Source organism: Echinops telfairi, unplaced genomic scaffold (genome assembly GCF_000313985.2).
Source record: "Echinops telfairi isolate 266 unplaced genomic scaffold, ASM31398v2 ScPeMD7_7417;HRSCAF=8455, whole genome shotgun sequence".
Classification (NCBI taxonomy): Eukaryota; Metazoa; Chordata; class Mammalia; order Afrosoricida; family Tenrecidae; genus Echinops; species Echinops telfairi.
The window spans coordinates 7,601,923-7,619,358 of NW_022111317.1; the positions used below are offsets into that span (position 1 = coordinate 7,601,923).

The 17,436-nt window shown below is 44.5% G+C and overlaps 1 protein-coding gene and 1 pseudogene across 4 annotated transcripts in view; both read right to left on the reverse strand.

Annotated features, from left to right (window-relative positions):
- The window catches only part of LOC101643441 (solute carrier family 22 member 9-like), a 42,310-nt gene extending 25,119 nt beyond the window's left edge, over window positions 1–17,191 (reverse strand). For 2 of the 4 annotated variants that reach the window (XR_006680760.1, XR_006680759.1), the window contains exons 1-5: window positions 16,393–17,191; window positions 14,099–14,202; window positions 5,113–5,267; window positions 4,842–5,010; window positions 1,378–1,574 (exon numbers count right to left, since the gene is read on the reverse strand). Coding sequence is in view for 2 of the 4 variants with exons in the window: in XM_045297347.1 (XP_045153282.1) it covers window positions 1,451–1,574; window positions 4,842–5,010; window positions 5,113–5,267; window positions 14,099–14,202; window positions 16,393–16,794 (954 nt within the window). In the remaining 2 variants the exon portion in view is untranslated. The remainder of the gene's footprint in view (window positions 1–1,377; window positions 1,575–4,841; window positions 5,011–5,112; window positions 5,268–14,098; window positions 14,203–16,392) is intronic. The other 2 variants (XM_045297347.1, XM_013007478.2) reach the window with 1 other exon arrangement.
- On the reverse strand, window positions 5,465–6,068 carry LOC105979594 (annotated as a pseudogene).
- Window positions 17,192–17,436: the final 245 nt, after the last annotated feature.

Here is a 17,436-nt window from a genome sequence, read left to right on the forward strand (position 1 = left end):
TGAGAATGATGAGGGCAATGAATGTACAAATGCACTTTACACAATTGGTGTGTGTATGGATTGTGATAAGAGTTGTATGAGCCCCTAATAAAATAATTAGAAGAAGGAAAAAAAGATGTACAACCTCGGTAAACCACAGGGGTAATTCTATTCTCTCCTATCGGGTCCTTAGAGAGGAGAAAGAAAAAAAAAAAGAAAGAGTGTAAGGGTGGGGTCTAGACTGTCAATCTGGAGATAGCCAATGAGACTTGTGTGTGGGCATGGCTTTCTCCTGAGAATTCTGGGGAATCTTGGACGTCCTCCTTGGAGGCAGAAGACACCTCTCTCTCTGCCACTCCCTGGGAGACATTGCAGAAGACAAGCCACATGGATGCAACCAGACCTCTGAAGCCAAAGAAGCCACAGAGAGACCCCTGCCAGTGCTGAGATGCTTACAACGCCACTGGACCAAAAGACTTTCTACCCACTGGCTTGTGATCGTCCTGCATTTGGCTTTGTTGCATGTGTTTTGTGAGTCTGAAGAGGACTCTATAGATAGGTATTGGACATATGGGCTAATATTGGACTTATGGAGTTGGACTGGACTGGGTTGGGATGCTTTCATAATGTACAATTACTCTTGTATATAAACCTCTTCCTTATATGCATATGAGTGTCTCCATGGATTTGTTACTCTAGTCTGCCCAGACTAACACAAGAACACTTCATTGTGTTCACACAGAATAAGTACACACACCAAAAGACAGTCATTTGAACGACAAAAAAAGAGGTTACTGACGGTTTGAAATCAGGAAAGGTGTGTGCCAGGGTGGTATTCTTTCACCACACTTATTAAAGTTGTCAAGGATTTCAGTTGACTGGGATTCACAATCGTCGTCCATGGAAGCACCACTCAAGAACTCAAACGCTGTGTTGCAGTCTTTTGGCTACAAAAGACTTCTCTTAAGTGTTAAAAAGTCAATAAGCCACTTTAAGGACTAAGGTGCCCCTGACCCAAGCTCTGCTATTTTCAGTTGCCTCGTAGGCATGCCAAAGCTGGACAACGAATAAAGAGGACCAAGTACGAAAACGATGCCTTTGACGTAGGCTATTGGTGAGGAACGTTGACCATCCCAAGCGCTGCCAGAAGAACAAGCCAACCTGTTGTGGAAGATGAGCAACAAGAATGCTCTTTAGAAGTGAGGACGGTGAGACTTTTTCTCACACGCTGTGGGCATGTCATCGGGAGGGGCCAGTGCCTGGAGAAGGAGGGCATGCCTGGTAAAGTATTGGGTCAACAAGATGGATTGACACAGCGTCTACAACAATGGGCTCAAGCATGCCCACTCGTGTAAGCAGGATACAGGACCCGGCAGGCAATGTTTTGTCCTGGCGTACCTAGAGGCCCCGTGAGTCCGAACCAACTCCATGTCAGCAACAAAGATTTTGTCTTCCCTCCTTTCCCTCTCACCTCCATGGTGAGAATTTCTCCAGCATTCTTTATTCCATTCACGCATGCTACTTTTCTAAGTTCCTTTATGCCCCCATCTGGTTTGTTGTTGACAATCAGCCACCGGGCAGACTCTACCAGCCACCTGATCAGAGGAGAAACAGAAGTATAGACAAATAGCCCTTGCGGATTCGCCTCAGAATCTGTGATCTGAGACACACATCCTTTTCTGTTGATTACTTACTGCTGGACTCATTGCTCTCACTACCCAAAATCAAGTAGAAAGAGGAAAATGTGAGAATGGTATTATTTTTCATGTAAAAAACAGTTGTTAAAGATTAGGCTTGGCGTGTCTTAATCCAGCAGGCGTAGCTCTGACCTTGTGAATGAACACTGTTGAAAGTTTTGCCTATCTCCAACCCTCATTATTTACACAGTGTACCGTCACTAATGTTGTTCATCTGTACAAGGCAAGAATCCATGTATTTTAGTCTAAAATGCTGTCCTAGACATGGATACGTTCCTTTCCTCAACAGTATTTTAAATTCTATATCCTTGACTAAATGAGCAATACTCTCAGTAGAAGCGCTATAGGCCCCATGAGATACTTCATAAGGCTCCCCAATAAAATGACAATGATGGCTCTAAAGTGGACCAGGGGCATATATAAAGCATAGATGTATGAATGAGCTCACACTTAAGTAGACCCCTAATCTCAGAACCATTAGCTCTTATGACATGGCTCTCCTCAACACTGCCCCTCATGAAGAGATCCCTGAAGATATGAGTACTGAACAAGTGCGGTGAAGACATGAACTGGTGCCCAGCTACAGGGGGAAAAAATAGTGTCTGGGGTCTGAAAGGCTTATCTCAAAACAAGAAGCCATGTAGTGAGGTGTCAGCTAAGTTCACATGGAAGAAGCACATCAGCCTGTGTGATCCAAGGATTGCAAATAAGATCCAAATCCGAAGGAGGGAACAGTATGAGAGCTTAAATTCTGAGCATCCAAATTCCAGAAATCTATGGATGACAGTGAAAGTCCGAAATCCGTTTGTCAAGTCTCCATGCAGATTAAGCCTCTGGTGAGGCCCCTCTGACCATTGACCAGGGATATGACTACCCTTGCTGGCCAGGCATATGAATGGCCTTGCTACCAGACAGAATGCGTAGGCAAGCAGAGTAATGAAGATGTAGGTAGATTCAAATTCAACACCTTATCACTCGCTCTCCCTTTTGACACATTTTAAATATGTTCTCGTTTTCCTGATTTCCTGATTTCTCTTCCATTAAGATTTTTCTCTGTTTTATTTTGCTATTGTTGTTGGGTTTGGTTAAATTGTGTATGTTTTTCTTTATAGGAAATTCAGGAATTACTACAGAGACTGTAACTGGATTAATAGTCTCTTGGGGTTGTGCTGGGAGAGGATGGAAGGAAATGAGGAGCTAATAATAATGAGTACAAGAAAGAAGAAAATGTTCTAAAACGGATTGTGGTGATGATTGAACAAATCTTTTTAATATGTTTAATCCATTGATAGATGAATTACATTTCAATAAAACTGATTTTTTTTTTAAAGAATCATATCCTAAATATTTTGTAACTTGTTAGCTTCCCCAACAAAGGCCCAAAATCATGAAGGGGGAAAAAAAAAGTCTTTGGAGTTTAACTGGGGCATGTCTTAACAACAGGATTTCTAGGAAGCTAGTTACGTTTGGATTTCAGGGACCTCCAATTGCTCCATAAATTATTTAGGTCAGGGAATGGAAATCAATCCCTCCTATCAAAAGCAGCCTATACATCTCTTTTGCAAATAAGCTTCGTTGGAAAACAACATTTGTGAACTCTCTATAGCCGCTGTTGTGCTGGGATGGCAGAGTTGGTACCACATGGCCCACGACGTCTACAACGCTTACTGAATGGCTCTTTATAGAAACAGTTAGCAGAGACCCTACCTCTTGATGTGGTTTTACGTTCTTTTCTATCATAAAGAGAGTTTCACAGGGAATTTTAAAATTTACTTCCATGATGTACCACAGCCCCAATGTCCCGGATCATTGCTACTCCCACATCTCCATTTATTGGGGCTCTTACAGCTCTTATCACAATCCACACATCCATCCATGGCGTCAAGCACATTTGTATATATGTTGCCATCATCATTCTCAAAACATTTGCTCTCTTCTTGAGCGCTTGGTATCAGATCCTCATTTTTTTTCTTCCCTCCCCCAACCCTCCCACCCTCATGGAGCCCTGATAAACTATAAATTATCATTATTTTCATCTTACACTGCCCGCTGTCTCCCTTCACCCCACCCATGTTACTGTTGTTGGTCTCCCTGGAAAGTGGGTGGAATTATATGTCGGTCATTGTAGTTGGTTTCCCACTTCTCCCCTTCTCTCCCCACCTTCCCCCTGCCCTCATGGTATGGATACTCCCATTATTGTTCCTGAGGGGTTTATCTGTCCTGGATTCCATGTGTCGAGAGCTCTTATCTATACCAGTGTACATGCTCTGGTCTAGCCGGGTTTGTAAGGTAGATCTGGGGTGATGATGGTGAGGGTGGGGGGAGCGTTAAAGAACTAGAAGAATGTTGTGTGTTCTGTCGGTGCTGTGCTGCACCCTGTCTGTCCCATTCTTTCCTTGTGACTCTTCTGTGAGGGAATGTCCAATTATCTACAGATGGGCTTTGGGTCTCCACTCCAAACTCCATTATTTGCATGGATATATTTGTTGGTTTGGGTCTTCTGATGCCTAATAGCTTATCCTGTCGACACCTCATAATCACAAAGGTTGGTGTGCTTCTTCCATGTGGGCTTTGTTGCTTCCCTGCTGGTTGAGAGCTTGTTTACTTTCAATCCTTTAAGACCCTAGACACACATCTTTTAATAGCCAGGCACCATCAGCTTTCTTCACCACATTTGCTTATGCACCCATTTTGACTTCAGCAATTGTGCCAGGAAGGTGAGCATCACAGCATACCAAGTTATTAGAACATTGAGGGAGTCCTTGATAGAGATCCAATGTCCATCTGTTACCATAATACTTAACATTTAAATATACGTACATAGACTATATCCCTATTGTTATATATTAATGTATTTGCATATATGCCTGCCTCTATTTATACCTCTATAACTGTCTTTTGCCTCTTAGTTCTTTCCTCTATTTCTTTTTACTTTCCTCCTGTCCCACTCTCATGTTCAACCTTCATTCAACTCTCAGTACTTTCTCTCGGCTACATTGAACTTGATCAAACCCCACCAGGCATTCTATACCCTCTTTGCAATTGATTTTAGCGCTCTTATTATTCCCTTGTCCCTGGGTTTGTTGGTATATTGGGATTTTTTTGTTGTTTGTTTGTTGTCTATAGACATATCTAAAGCATTTAAAAGGGAGTAGCTTCTCCTACCTGGAGGCCAGAAAGAAGACAAAGAGGGGGACAGACACCACCAACTGGAATGTGCGCCACTCTTGAACTGCGTACGACAGGCCTCCCAGGATGATATGTCCAACACTAGAGGCACAGTTCCCCAGCGTGGTCACCATGGCTTTGGACTCAGTCACCGTCCATTCTGAAACTGAAAGAAAACTCCAGCGTGGCATTACTTTCAGACAAAGGTGAAGTGGCATCATCCATTTGGGCTCAGAGAGAAGGTGGAAGCTCTCAAGGGTTGACTTACTGAGCAAGCCGCAGTTGACTAGAACCCCCATGGAGGAAAAGCCCGTCAGGAAGCGCAGGGAGCAGTACACGAGGAAGGAGGGCGCGAAGGCCACAGCGGTCCCAACCACAGCCAGCTGGAGGAAACACCATCGGAGCACCGGCCTCCGTCCAAACCTATGAAGGAAGAAGACGGGCTCTGTTGTCTTGGAGAGAGCTCACCTGCAGTGATGCTCCAATAAAGTATTATACCTAGAACTATAAAGTGAGTTGTCATATTTTGTTTTGTTTTGTTGGAGTCCGGAAGCTCAAGTTATTGGTGGCCACAGGTCAGGGAGGGCACGGGGCTACCAAGGCCGTCATGAAGACAGGGCTCACCGCTTGTCCACGGGGCCACGGTTGGGGGTGTCTGACTCCACAGCCAACTGGGATGAGACGTTTCTCAGCCACCATGTCCTCAAACTCATCTGCATTCAACTTGGTGGATGGAGCCCCAATTCTTGGAAATGTGGATCTTCTGGCACCCAGAGAAGTTGAACTTGACCCTGTGTAAGTCCTCCATCACGTGCTCCTTGTTATGAAGCTTGATGCTGATGGACGTGATGACCTGGTCAATGTGGACCCCAGCCACTGTGCATTGGGGTTTTCCAAATGCCCTTCGCACCCCAATATGCAGCCTGTCTTGTTGGTGCAGATGACTGGAAGGGGTGGATCTGCGCTCGGCTGTGGAGGCCGTCTTTGCCACAACTTTTCACCATGCACTTGTTACCACAGAAGTGAGCAGCCTCCAGGGCTTCCAAGGAGAGCTGCTGGTATTCCTCAGGCACCATGTGGCCACACCTCGGGAATTCATCCACCTCTGCCTTTGTCCAACCCAGGCCAAAGACGCACATCTTGGCATCAGGGACACCTCAGCAGAAGTGGGACTTGGGGCTTGTTCTTACGATATCGGTAACACTGGGCAGGGTAGTGGTCCATGATGACACCTGGACTTACGTGGCATGATAAAGGAACTGAGCTTGCACGCACACATAAAACAACATTTTTACATGCACAGCTCCGTTGGGTTAGTTAGGATCATCATGGTATGCAACTCTCACTGCTATCCGTGTCCAACACCCGTCCCAGTGCTCCCTGAGCACTCACTCCCACAGTCGCTCTCCTTCCTCCCTCTGAAACTTGGGTCTCTATTCACTTACCTACTCAACATATGTCATCTAAGTGGTATTATTTGTACTTTCGCGATGGATTTATCTCACGTAGCGTCGTGTTTTCAAGGCCCCTCAGTGCTGTGCCATGTATCAGAACTTCGTATCTACTTATGATTCAGTAATACCCCGTTGTGTATGCATGTACCACATTTCGCTTACTGCCCATTTTTGATAAGACACTCATGCTGTTTACACCTCTTTTGGCTGTTGTGAAGTCTACCACAGTGAACAGTGACGTGCACATATCTGTTTGTGTTCCTGACTCCAACTATTTGAATATATACAAGAATTGTTGGCTCTTATGGTCATCCATCCATTGTCTAACTTTCTGAGGAGCCGTCAAAGTGTTTTCCACTGGGACTGTACCAATTTTACATTCCCACCAGCAAGGAGGGAGAGTTCGAATTCCTCCACTTCCTGGCCAGCACCCATTGTGCTTGGTTTGGTTTCAATTCACCAATACCATCTTAGTGGGTACGTTATGGTTCTTATTTGCTTTTCCTTACTGGGACCCTTGGTGGTATAGCCGTGATGTGTTGGTCTGCTAACTAGAATACCAGCAGTTCAAAACCACCAGCCACTCCGTGAGAGAAAGATGAGGCTTTTGACTCCCTTAAATAGTTAAGTCTCAGAAACCCACAGGGACAGTTCTACCCTGTTCTCTGGGCTCACTATGAGTCGGTATTGACTCAGTGTCAGTGAGAATGGTTGATGATGGTTCCTGGCTGGTATAAACACTTAAGTGCTTGACCACCAGCTAGTGGACCGCCTGAACCCACCGTGAGATGTTTAGAAACACAGGTCTGGCACTCTGCTCCTGGCAACCTTGCAGAGCAATTCTGCTCTTCACATACGAAGTCACCAGGAGTCAGTTTAAAGGCATGGCTCTTCCAGTCAGGCACCACCCATCAGTCCCTGAAAGGTGACTTAATCCTTGGCATAGCTTGGCACACCCTATTTGCATAATAAAGAATCCTGGTGGCACAGTGGTTAAGCGCTCTACAGCAAACCAGACCATCAGCAGTTCAAACCTACCAGCTTCTCCGTAGGAGAAAGATGTGCCCATTTGCTCTCACAAAGAATACAGCCTTGGAGCCCCGATGGGGCATTTTGACTCTGTCCTATAAAGTCACTCTGAGTCGATGACAACAGGGCTACAGCAATGGGCTTTATACAACAGTCTCTAGCGTCTGCAAGGTGCACAAAACAGACCAATCACAGGGCACATTGTGGCCCAACCAGTCATTTGGGCAGACCAGAAAAACACAAGACCAGAAAAAAGCATACCCAGTTCACCCACTGCAATCATGGAGTCAATTCCCATGCAAAGCTATGCTATCTAGGCAGTGGGTGCATTAAACCAGTTCAAACTGGTCCAGCAGAACCAATACCTAATTTTTTTGTTGAGTTCAGCAAGCGAGTTGTTAAAATGACACTTGTAATCAGATTGCTCTCTAAGGTGAGCGGCTGGGTAGCCCCCCAATGTAGAAATCACAATTTTACATCCTTACTCTTTTTTAACATTCACCTGTGCAACAGTATATTCTAAGGACCTGTATTAATGTTCATTCCATCCATAAGTATCAACATTAATTGGGCTTTTGTTTTTATTTTTTTTTTTTTCATTTCATAACTCATTATACTTTTGATGAAATTCTATGTTCTTATTCCCTTGCATACATTACTTCAGTAGACAAACACATAACATCAAGAGAAAAAATGCCAACCAGAGGGTGACATGCTGTCATTCCTTTCAGCTTCGTGTTATGCCCCAAATTCCCACAAAATATTATGAGTGAATCATGCAATTCCTTAAAGCATTCAAAGAGCTAACAATATTGTCAGAACAATTGTTTTAAGTTCAGCAGAAGTGGAAAGGAGGTTTTTCAAAGATGAGTATAATACAAGGGGGTAACAAAAAAACACAACAGAATTGTAATGCAGAGAGGAGCTTTTTAGTACACATTTTTCCTGCTAGGCATGCATTGAGCAACTCATTCTGAGTGAGTGCACCCAGTGGTGTCACCTCTGAAGGTTCTCTTTGGTCACAGTAAATTTTTTCGTAAAAGCAATTTTGCTACAATCTTAATTTTTTGTGATAGCCAATTTAAGAGAACAGCATGAAGCTGTGAAATTTTGGTTCCTGCTCAGGAAAAATGCCCCAGAAACTATTGTGATTTTGAACACAGCTTACCAGGACAGAGCTATGGGAAAAACTCAAGTGTACAATTGCTTTTCTCATTTCAAAAAAAGGTAAAATGCTGATTGATGACAAACCTCAGTCTGGACGTCCATCAACTTCCTGAATGGATGAAAATGTCGACTCTTAGTGCATTTGGAGTTTTTTTTCACCCGGTCAGACTGTTAATCAAGCTTTCTACTTAGAGGTTCTGAAAAGATGATGTAACAGTATGACATAAAAAGGCCTGATTTGTGGCATATGGGGGATTGGTTTTGCCACCACGACAATGCACCTGCTAACTGAGCCATTTCAGTGCTCCAGTTTTGGCAAAAAACAGCATGCATCTCTTGCCCCATGCACCTGACTCATCTGATCTCACTCCATGCAACTTCTTTTTGTTTCCACAAATGAAGAGGGACATGAAAGGACAGCAATTTGACAACATAGAAGAGTTGAGGGGAGAAGGAGGGAGCTGCTGTCAGCCATCCAAACAGATGAGTTTGAAAAATGTCTCCAAGGATGGAATCACAGATTTGGCAAATGTATTAAGTGTTATGGAGGGTACTTTAAAGTGATAAGTTAGTTTTCTAAAAAAAAAAAAAAATTTAAATACATAATTTTGAAAAAAAATTCCGGTTTGGGGGGTATCCCCTCGTATATGCAGAGAAGAGAAGTTGCCTGACTATGTCTAATATAAAAAACACAATGACTATTGTCTAATTGGCCTCTCTCTAAAGAAATTGGATCGTATTCCTACAGAAAAATGATGATAAATCACACAATTAATGATGCCCAGATAAAAGCAAAGAATATTGCATGTGAGAACACTAATCAAGAAGCAGTGTGGAAATATCTTAACTGTTTTATTGCTTTCCCCCCGGTATTATTTAATATTTATCATTTATATTTTAAAACTCTTTCTAAAAACATAACTAGTTTGTGTACCCCTTTTTTCTTATTTCACTATTAACTGCATGAAATAATAAAGCACCTTTTGATATGTTATTTTTTATACTTAAAATGGTCATTAGGGCAGTGAGCCAGTTGATAACTTCTTTGAATACCACCACTGATTACAATTAATGTAAAGAAAACCAAAATCCTCACAACTGGACCAATAGGTCACATCACGATAAATGGAGAAAAGATTGAAGTTGTCAAGGATTTTGTCTTCCTTGGATCCACCATCAGTGCTCATGGAAGCAGCAGTCAAGAGATCAAAAGACACATTGCATTGGGTAAATCTACTGCACAAGACCCCTTAAGAGTATTAAAAAGCAAGGATGTTATTTTGAAGACTGGGGTGCCCCTGACTCCAGCCATGGTGTTTTCAAACGCCTCCTTTATGTGTCAAAGCTGGACATTGAATCAGGAACACTGAAGAAGAATCGATGTGCTGGAATTGTGGTGCTGGGGAAGAATATTGCTTAAAGGACAAACAAAACTGCCCTGAAAGAAGTACAACCAGCGTGCTTCTTAGAGGCAAGGTTGGTGAGACTTTGACGTACATACTTTGGACCTGTTGTCAAGGGAGGAGACCAGTCCCTGGAGAAGGACATCATGCTTGGTAAAGTAGAGAGGTCTCAAAAGAGAGGAAGACCCTCAGCAAGGTGGATGGGCACAGTGGCTGCACCTATGGGCTCAAGTATAGGAATAGCTGTGAGGACGGCGCAGGACCGGGCGGAGCTGCATGCTGCGGTCCATCGGTTCTCTGTGAGTTGGAACCTACTCTGAACAGGGCTCTGAGCAACAACCTGTCAGGACTCCCCGGACATTCTGGCTTCTCTGTTGAGTAAACGCGTACACATTAAAATCCACTCTGCAATGCCCAGGCCTGTGGCTTTTGAGAACACACCGAGTCCTGTGTCTGTACCACAGCACATCCAGAACGAGTCCATCACCCTAACAAATCTGTGGAGCCACATCTTTGTCATCAGCCTCTCCTCCCTCCTCATCCTCTGACAACCATGAATATGCATTCCATTCCTGTAGTTTTGCCTTTTGGCCACCATTGTGCCTCTTTCCCATCAGCCTCTCTGTTGTCAGCCTCACTGCAGTAACTTGCTAATTGGCTCAATGTCGCCATGCTCAGCTCTCTTCTGCTTAGTTCTCTCAGGCACAGCTCACTCAGCTAGCTCACCCAGCTGTTAACTGGCAGCACAGTCTGTGGTAGCTCTTTGACCAGGTCTGGGAGGCCATCTGTGTCCCAAAAGACATGCCCCGCTCCTGTGTCTTTTCCAAGATGGGAAGATGCCCCAAACCTCAGCTTCAGCCATGAAACTTCATCTGTTACAAAGTGGGGCCTCCCTCACCAGAGTGGAGCCCAACCAGTCTTCGACTACTCAGGTGATGTCAATAAACTCAGGTCTTGTGCAAAGATAACATTGCCTGCTAGCAGCGACCAGCTCCCCGCCACCACCACCACACAGCATGGGCAGAAGTAACAAATCCTTGGAGATAGCAGTCAACTTGGGAGGTTTCCAAGCGAGCTTTCCCCAAAGAACCGAGGCAAAGATCTCAGAGACCTTCAGATGATTGTGGGGGGCTCCTCTAGGTTGTTTTTCAAAAAAACAAAACCCACAGAAACTCATTGCACCACACTCCACTTTATAAAACCATCTGCTCAGTTAATATTATACCTACATTCTAATCACTATAACGTCCCTAGCTGGGAATCCTCTAACTGCCTTTAAAACTGTCTCGTCCAGATACATAGTAAGCCCTTGCCACTTTCTGAATATACTTTCCTTGTTGGCAAGTAGCTTCTCACTCAAATAAACCTAATTAACGCTAACGGACTTACTGATCTAATTTCCTTTCCCATTCTCCAAACCTCTTCTAATCCAATCCACCTACATCCATTATTGTTGTTGTTGTTGTTGCTGCTGTTGTTAGGTGCCATCCAGTCGGTTCCAACTCATTGCGACCCCGTGGACAACAGAAGGAAACACGGCACGCTCCTGCGCCATCCTCACAGTTGTTCTTGGGCTTGAACCCACGGTGCTGACCTTGTATCAATCCGTCGGGTCGAGGGCCTTCCTCCTTTTTGCTGTCCCTCTACTTTACCAAGCATGATGTCCTTCTCCAAGGACTGGTCTCTTCAGTCAACGAGTCCAAAGTACAGGAGATGAAGTCTGGCCATGCTGGCCTCTAAGGAGCATCCTGGCTGCACTTCTTCCAAGACAGATTTGTTGGTGCTCTTGGCACTCCACGGCACCTTCAATATTCTTCTCCAGCACCATAATTCACATTCAGAGGCTCTTCTTCGGTCTCCCGTACTTCCCTACTTCCTGACTTCCATGTTTTTGTGAAACTTTTCAGAATAATAACTCTTACTAAAGTTTAAAAAGCATATAGAAAGAAGAACATGACATTTTACAGCTTGATACTGTAAAGCTTTATTCACGATGGTGGAAGAGAAGATGCTGCGGTCATGCACCCAGCCGTCCACACAGGGCTCCGTGTCGGGCTCACTCCTGGCAGCCTCATCTTTCTCCCACGGAGCAGCTGCTGGCTTTGAACTGCCAGCCTTATGGTTAGTAGTCCAACACCTAGTCCACAATGCTACCAGGGCTCCATATGATAATGACAGACTTCATTCTTATAATTGAAATCAATACTCAAATTGTTGAATTGTTTATTACGTGTTTACACCACAAGTTCATCTCACCAATGGGTGATATTTTCAGTTTGGGGATGTTATGAATACTTGAGCTTCAATTTTTCAAAATATCAATGTAACCATTTCCCGGCCCTGCACAAAAAAAATCATCAGTGGTTCCCCTTACACTTCTTTCTGAAAGAAGTTCAAAGTCCTTGACTTGGTATAGCAGGCCCTGCCAAACTTTGCCTAAATGCCCACTCTTGTTTTCCACCTCTTGCCCTCAGTTAATACTAAATCAAAACTCCTCTCTCCAGCTCTCCTCTTGTCCATTTAAACTGCTGTGTAATTTAAATGAGCACAGGGTCCAGGGTCTGAGGACTGGTGAAAATAGCAACAGGATCCAAGAACCCAAGTTCTACGTCACTGCCATAAGCTCCCAAAACAATTGGCAGCAGCATTTCTGAGGCATTGGGTCACGAAATGTTCATGTTCTCCTGCCATCAAGTGGATTCCAGTGAGGATAGGAGAGATCTTCCCTTTCGGGTCTCCAAGGCTGCAGATCTTCACAGGCGTAGACAGGCTCATCTGTCAGTTAGCAGATCAATGCATAGCCCACTGCGCCACCGGGGCCCCGAGGTGTTCACAGGGGTCTCGATTTCCCCCAATTTCATCACTAAAGATAAAGACTTGAGTGGTAGCGTTGGCTGCCTGCTAAGCCACAAAGACTCCCATAAGATGGCCTTTCTAGCCATGTATGGTCTTCTAACTCCCACAAAATCATTGGGTGGGACTATGAACCTTAGGGACATGAAACACATACAGGGGATTGGCTAGTTCATGAGCTCCTGGAGGTGGAAGAGGGGAAAGACTTGGAATGTATAATCTGCATCCCAGCCTAAGTTTTACTAAGAAAATACAGAGGAGATAAAAACTGTAGCACTAAATAGAGCATCTGATGATGACGGCAGCCAGGGCGATAACAGTGCACGATGGCAGCAACCAGGAGGCCAGCACAAGAAGGCAGGGGTGCAGCTTTCCAACCCACAGGGCTAAGTGCAGAAGGCCCAGTAGAGGGCCCAGTGGCAGAAGGTGAGCCCAAGCTGCCCTGATCTGAGACTGTCCCTGGAGTTGTTCCTGTCACTTCCGAGTTTACCCTAATCCCGAAATGTGCCAATACCTTCCCTAATAAGCCGCTGGACTCTAAATACCGTCTGTGGGTTCTGTGTCGTGTTACAGCAAATTACTCCACTCAGAGATGGGAGGCAGAGTAGTGTGGGGAGAGGAAGCAGTTGGTGTTAGAGGTGACAGAGGAGGATAATAGTGTGGAGAAGTTGGACATTTGGGACATCTTTAACCTCTCCCTCATAGGACCAGCTTTGTGCTGAGCCTTATAAAAGAAATGATTCATTTACCTGCCGATGAAACTGTGGAACCTTCAGTTCAGCCAAATGTAAGCATCCTGAGCTTCTTATAAATGAAGACTCGGTTCCATGTTTAACTCATTTGCTCGTAAAAGCTGTCTAATTTGTCACCAATAAACTAATATGCATAGTACATGCAAGTACCCTCATGCTGTCACACAACTAATGTCATCATGATCTCAGCCCATTTCACTTGTGCAGCGATTTTCCAGCCATGAAATGATGACCATTCTCTGTGACATTCAAGTACTTGGCTCCTGCATCACAGGTACAGAACGTTCAGGGCATGGCTAAGGCATAGATGCTCGTTCATATTTCTAACCTAACTCCTGTAGCATAATAGCTTCTCAGAAAGTCATCCCTAAAACTCTTAGGTTCCTTCCCTCCTTGCATATGGCGCCTCCAACTGGGAATGAGGCACGAACTACAATCGTCAGTTCCCTGATCTACCCTTCCCCTTACACTGAACATGGAGTCATTCCTGTGAGGAAGGACAGGACCAAGCACAACAAAATATTCTTCCATGATAGACTAAACACATGAGGTGATAAGCAAACTTAAGGAGAGGAAAACAAAAAGTTGACACTCACCTATCTGAGAGACGGCCATATATAAGGCTTCCTATCAGCCCTCCGATCATGAAAATGAACTGAGCCACTGATTTTAGAATCCGAGATCCACATACCAAGTCCCACTGAAAGAGAACGAGGCACATCAGACTTGATCAGAAAACACAACATAAGGGTCAGCAGACAGACCTGAAACGTATCTTTTTTACATGTCTTGTCTTGCTTTTGTTTTTGTTTTGTCCTATGTCTATCTATACAAGATAGGCAGGATGAACAATCCTGAGGAGAAAACAATGGGACCAGTGGTGCCGGGTGGGGGGCTGGGGGAACATGGGAGAGAAGGGGCTGGGGAGGGGAAGTGGGGAGCCAACAAACTCAGGAATAAGGGAACAACAAGAGATCTAAAATTGATGGTGAGGAGGGCCTATAATGCCTGGCTAGGTTTAATCAAGGGCAATGTATCCGAGAGGAATTACTGAGAGCCGAGTGGAGGGTGAGCATGATAGTGGGGAGGGGAAGTGGGGAGCCAACAAACTCAGGAATAAGGGAACAACAAGAGATCTAAAATTGATGGTGAGGAGGGCCTATAATGCCTGGCTGGGTTTAATCAAGGGCAATGTATCCGAGAGGAATTACTGAGAGCCGAGTGGAGGGTGAGCATGATAGTGGGACAGGAGAAGATGAAAGGAAATACAGGAAAGAAATAGAAGGCAAAGGCTATTTCCAGAAGTATAGCTATAGGCATGCATATATGTAAATATACTAAGTTATAATGAAAGGAATAGAGACCAATGTACATATATTTATATGTTAAGTATTAAGACAGAAGACAGACTTTGGACCTCTACTCAAGGCCTCGCTTAACACAAGAACACTTTGTTCTAAGAACCTGGCACTCTTTGACACTCACGTTCCTCGACACGATTGCTGGAGACAAAATGGGTGCATAAGTAAATGTAGTGAAGAAAGCAGATGGTGCCAGGCTATCAAAAGATATAGCATCTGTAGTCTTAAAGGTTTGAAGTTGAAGAAGCAGCCATCCAGTAAGGAAGCAAATAAGCCCTCATAAAAGAAGCACACCAGGCAGGCTGCTCATGAGGTATCAATTGGATCAGGTATCAGGTATCAGAAGATCCAAAACAAACAACTATATCAATGCAAATGAGGGGGTTTGGAGTGGAGACCCAAAGCCCATCTGTAGACCATTGGATATCCCCCCACAGAAGGGATATAAGGAAGGGATGATTCAACCAATGTGCAATATAGCACCAACGAAACACTCATCATTCCTCTAGTTCCTGAATGCTTCCCCCCCACCTCCCTGACTACCATGATCCAGTTCTGCCTTACAAATCTGGCTAGACTGGAGAACACACATTGGTACAGAAAAGAGCTCTCGACATGTGAAACTCAGGACAGATAAACCCCTCAGGAACAGTAGTGAGAGTAGCGATATCATAAGGGGAAGGGGATGATCAGGGAGGGGATGAGAAAGGGAACCCATCACAAGGTTGGCTATATAGTCTCCCACCCCAAAGGGGATGAATAAGAGAAAGGTGGGTGAAGGAAGACAGTGGACTGTGTAAGACATGAAATAATAATAAATATATATCATTGATTAAGGATTCATGAGGGGGGGGGTAGAAGCTTATATCAAGGGCTCAAGTAGAAAATGCTTTGGAAATTATGATGGCAGCATATGTACAAATGTGCTTGATAAAATTGATGTATGGAATATTATAAGAGCCCCCAATAAAATTATTTTTTTAACAGAGAGAACAAGGCAGTTCATAAGAGCTGCTGAGAAATTAAAACTCCTTAGTGTTCCCTGATTCAAACCACTTTATGTGATCTTCAAAATGCTCTGCTGATTGGAGGCTGCTCACCAACATCCTTTTCCACCCTCCCAACCCACCAGCTTACACTCAACAAACGCTGACCTTTTCTCAGCTGCTTGAAAGCAGCACTAGGCTCTCTCACTCCACAAGCTCCCAAGTCTAGTCTATCTGCATGTATTCTTCTATTTCCTCTTTGCACTGTCTAAACACCATACTTCATTAGCTAGCACACATCCTTTGGATCTTCACTTAGACAGAACACCCTCCAAGAAGCCTTTCCGTAGGCAAGAGGTCTGTGGAGGACCACCTACTGTGCATTAACATGTCATTTATGACTTCACATGACATAGGTCTAGAGCATAGGTATATGTGGGAACAGCTAGAGATAGTCAGTGCTCTGGGAATGCAGGCATTTTTTCCTGTGCTTTCCAAAGAGAACATGATCAACCATTCCAATATGTGCATGGAGTGTCTCACCTCATTCACGATGGTGGAGGAGAAGATGCTGCGGTCATACACCCAGCCATCCACACAGGGCTCCGTGTCAGGCTCACTCATGTTGGGGAAAGTCTCATTCGGCTGAAGGAGCTGCCACTGGGGGTGGAGGAAACGGCGGCACTTCTCTGGCCTCAGGTGTGAGTCCAAAGGGATGGAGATTCTAAGAAGATCGTCTGAGTTCAGGGCCTCACTGCCATTCACAGAGACAGTACCATTGTCGAGAACGTGAACCCAGCAGCGGTGGCCAGGAACGGCCGCAGTGAAGTTCTCCAGCAGAGTGTGGATGTTCACGACAGCAATGGAAGCTAAAAGGAAAGCCATTTGAAGAAGCTGGAATCGCCCCTGCCCTCCGGCTTTGTCCAAGAGTTCCTGAAAGGCCATCAAGCTCAAGAGTTAATCCCCAAGGGGAGGCGCCACAACTTGACGGAAATATTTTCAAACACTGAACAATGTTCTTTTTCACTAAACCAGTGTGGATCCTCTTCCACTTTCTCATCAATCTCCCCTCTCAAGACACTTCTACAATGCTGTGTTGTCACTTTCCCCAGCCCCGGGCTGAATAAAAAAGCCAGAACTTTGCAAGAAGAGCCACAGAAATCATTCTTTGCCAAAACTATTTACATGGCTTAACAAATAAGCCTGCTTAGAGATCTATCTGCTCTGTGTAGGTCTCCGTTCCCAGTAGCTTGCCAGTAGTCAACAATGACTATTCCAATCCTCTCTAACTCAATTGTGCATTTGCTTCTCCAATCGACTCAAGTCACTTCCCAGAAGGAAAATTGTGCAATTCAAACAGGAATTATGTCAAGATTTTTCAATGGGGGAGAAAACGTGTCAGATCATTCACTTGGTTGGACTTTATTCTTCTTGAAAAAGTTAATGTGAATCATCTTGAGTTAAAATAAAGCTGAGTGCAGTGTTCCATGAAAAGCGCTGGGTCTAAGGTCAGGGTCTAATGAGAGATGAGAACGGGAAACTATTCCAAAGACTTGCTGAGAGACCATAACATGAACTTCCACTAAA